The sequence below is a fragment of the Balaenoptera acutorostrata genome, unplaced genomic scaffold (genome assembly GCF_949987535.1).
Source record: "Balaenoptera acutorostrata unplaced genomic scaffold, mBalAcu1.1 scaffold_126, whole genome shotgun sequence".
Lineage (NCBI taxonomy): Eukaryota > Metazoa > Chordata > Mammalia > Artiodactyla > Balaenopteridae > Balaenoptera > Balaenoptera acutorostrata.
Window position 1 is genome coordinate 155,001 of NW_026645629.1, and position 2,500 is coordinate 157,500.

At 72.2% G+C, this 2,500-nt stretch overlaps 1 protein-coding gene across 1 annotated transcript in view; it reads left to right on the forward strand.

The window, feature by feature from the left end:
- LOC130706661 (collagen alpha-1(I) chain-like) overlaps positions 1 to 2,500 on the forward strand; it is a 4,163-nt gene that overhangs the window by 1,323 nt on the left and 340 nt on the right. Inside the window, exons 2-4 of the mRNA XM_057539335.1 lie at positions 254 to 360; positions 1,666 to 1,822; positions 2,299 to 2,500. The exon at positions 2,299 to 2,500 is cut by the window's right edge and continues 340 nt beyond it. Coding sequence (XP_057395318.1) covers positions 254 to 360; positions 1,666 to 1,822; positions 2,299 to 2,500 — 466 coding nt within the window. The remainder of the gene's footprint in view (positions 1 to 253; positions 361 to 1,665; positions 1,823 to 2,298) is intronic.

Below are 2,500 nucleotides of genomic sequence, written 5' to 3' on the forward strand. Positions count from 1 at the left end.
GGGCAGAGGCGCGGGGCGCTGCCCAGGGAGAGGAAGGGCCGAGACACAACCGGGCCACCAGGGAAACAAGCGCGGGGTCCCACCGCCACACACACGAGGGCGGTCCCACGACGCCTGAGACGCCGGCCGGCCCCAGCCACCCTGGGGCCTCCCCGCGACCCGGCCCCGCCGCCAGGGCCCGCGTGCGTCAGTCTCCCCCCGCGTGCCACGGAGGGACCCGTCCACCCAAACTCAACCTCTCCGTCCTCGCCAGATCCGCCTTCATCCAAGTCCGACCGCCGGGGCTCGCGCCCCAGGGAAACGCTCCCGAGCGAGGCGACCCGCACCGCGCCCACACACCGCCGCCGGCTGCGACTCGCGGTGAGGGCAGGCGCGACGCGCTCCTCATGGCTGCGGGACTGGGGAGTCGGGACATCCGGGCGTCCCCGCCCCCTTGAGCTCACCACGGGGGTCACCGCACGCGCACGCACACACACACGCACGCACGCGCGGCCCCGCGCCGGACGCCGGCCTGGCGGGACCCTCCCCCGACTCAGAGGGGGGGAGGCGCGGGCCGCGGTAGGCAAAGAGCGGCGCACGGCCCCACCGCGGGGCCGGCGCAAGCCCTCCCGCGAAGGCGAGGGGCTCTGCCCACGTGCTCTGGCAGTCGCCACCGTGGCGACTGCACGCTTGGGAGGGGCAGCGGCTGGGGGGTCCGGTACCCCAAGGCTCCCTCTCGGATCGCTAGAGAAGGCTTTCTCACCGAGGGTGCATCATCCCCCACCCATCGTCTCCCCCTTGGGCCCACGGAGGCGCTCCACAAACCGCCCAGTCCACGAATGGGCGGGGTGGTGGGGGGGGTCTGCGGTACGGGTAAGCACACGGCCCACAGGAGCGCTCGCGGCCACAGCCGGGGGCACAACCTCAGCCGCCCCCAGGCCCAACACGATCCCCCCCACAGCACAGCCATGGGAGGACGACCGCGACGAGGCGGCACCCGGCCCCCCACCAAGGGGGGGGAAACAGAGGCACGCCTCCCTTACCGTCTCGACCCCCCTCAAGAGAGCCACTCAGGGGACACACCACCGTGGTGGGGACCCGAGGAGCACGCTGGGAAAAGGGAACGACACCACCGCTCGGCCTCAGGCACCTGAGGGACAACCTGGAGCGCTCCAGGGGCACCACCGACGGCCAAGCAAGGCACGCTCACGCGCCAGCAGGGGCGCGCAGCGCAGCGGCGGGACGGCCCCCCCCACCGACGCGGGGAGGACCGCTCGCGAGGCACACGCCAAGGAGGCGAAGCGAGAGTGTCTGCTGTGTCCGAGGACCACGGACCCGCCCGCGCCGTGAGGCAGGGGGCGGGAGACCGAGGGTCAGGGCCGGAGACCACCACCCCTGCCTTCCACACACCCCTCGACAGGCCAGGAGGGCATGAAAAGAGAGGCGAGGGGCCCGCGGACAGAACGAGAAGAGCGGTCCCGTTCGCCAGGAACGTCCGTCCCTCGTCTGGCGCGACTTAGGTCCGGCCCAGGAGAGCGCAACATCACCACATCGATCAGTCAATCCAGCGAGCCAGGGGCCAGAAAGCCCCGAAGGGGAGGGGCACGGTGAGGACCATCATCCGAGGAGCCTGCTTCAGCCTCACCGGCAGCCCCCCCTCCCACCACCTCCTTTTCTTTCTCTCAGGCAACAGTGGCCGACGACCCCGCGAGGAGAACGCCTGACACGTGGCACGGAGCCTGCGGGGTGGGGTCGTCTCAGCCACCACCGGGTGCCTGCGGCGGGGGGGTGGGAGTCACACGGGGTAGAAGACCCACGCGCCACCTCGCCCCGCCGCCCTCAGGTGAGCCAGAGACCGGAGGCGGCGCCGCGGGCCGGGTCAGCCAGGCGCACACACGAGAGCCGGCGCGCAGGCCCAGGCGGGCGGCTCAAGCAGCAAGGGCCGGTTCGGGTGCCAGGCGGCAGTCCCAAGCCCAGAGCCCTGCATGCGTCCGGAGTCCCAAAGTCCTCAGCGACAGACGCCAGGGAAGACCGTGTCAGCACCTACCTGGTGGCAAAAAAGGCCCATTTCGGGCGAAAAAAATCACGACGCCCGGCAGCGGGGCCCATCCACGAATCGCAGGGGGGGTCCCCAGGACCTCGGTCCCGCCACCTGTCCCCAACACTTCCCCATCCACACCAGTCCCGGAGCTCTCGGGGCCATCTGGTCGACTCGAGGAGCGTGCTGGCAAAGTGGGGGCGGGGCGGGAGGGGCGGGAAAACGTGGGAGAGGCAGCGAGCGGGCCGGGGTCGCCCTCCCCGGTTCGCCCGCGCGGGCAGGTACCGGTCCCTCCGAGTCTCCGGGCGAGGACTTGGTTAGAGACAAAGAAATATCCCACTCGGCCGCCTCCGACGAGCGGGCCCCACGAGGGACCGCGCCCGGGCCCAGGCCGCCCTATCCGGGCCACCCAGTACGGCTCGGGCCGGTCCCCAGCCCCCGGCCGGAACTCGCGGTGGAGGAGGGGGCGGGGCAGGGTGAGAA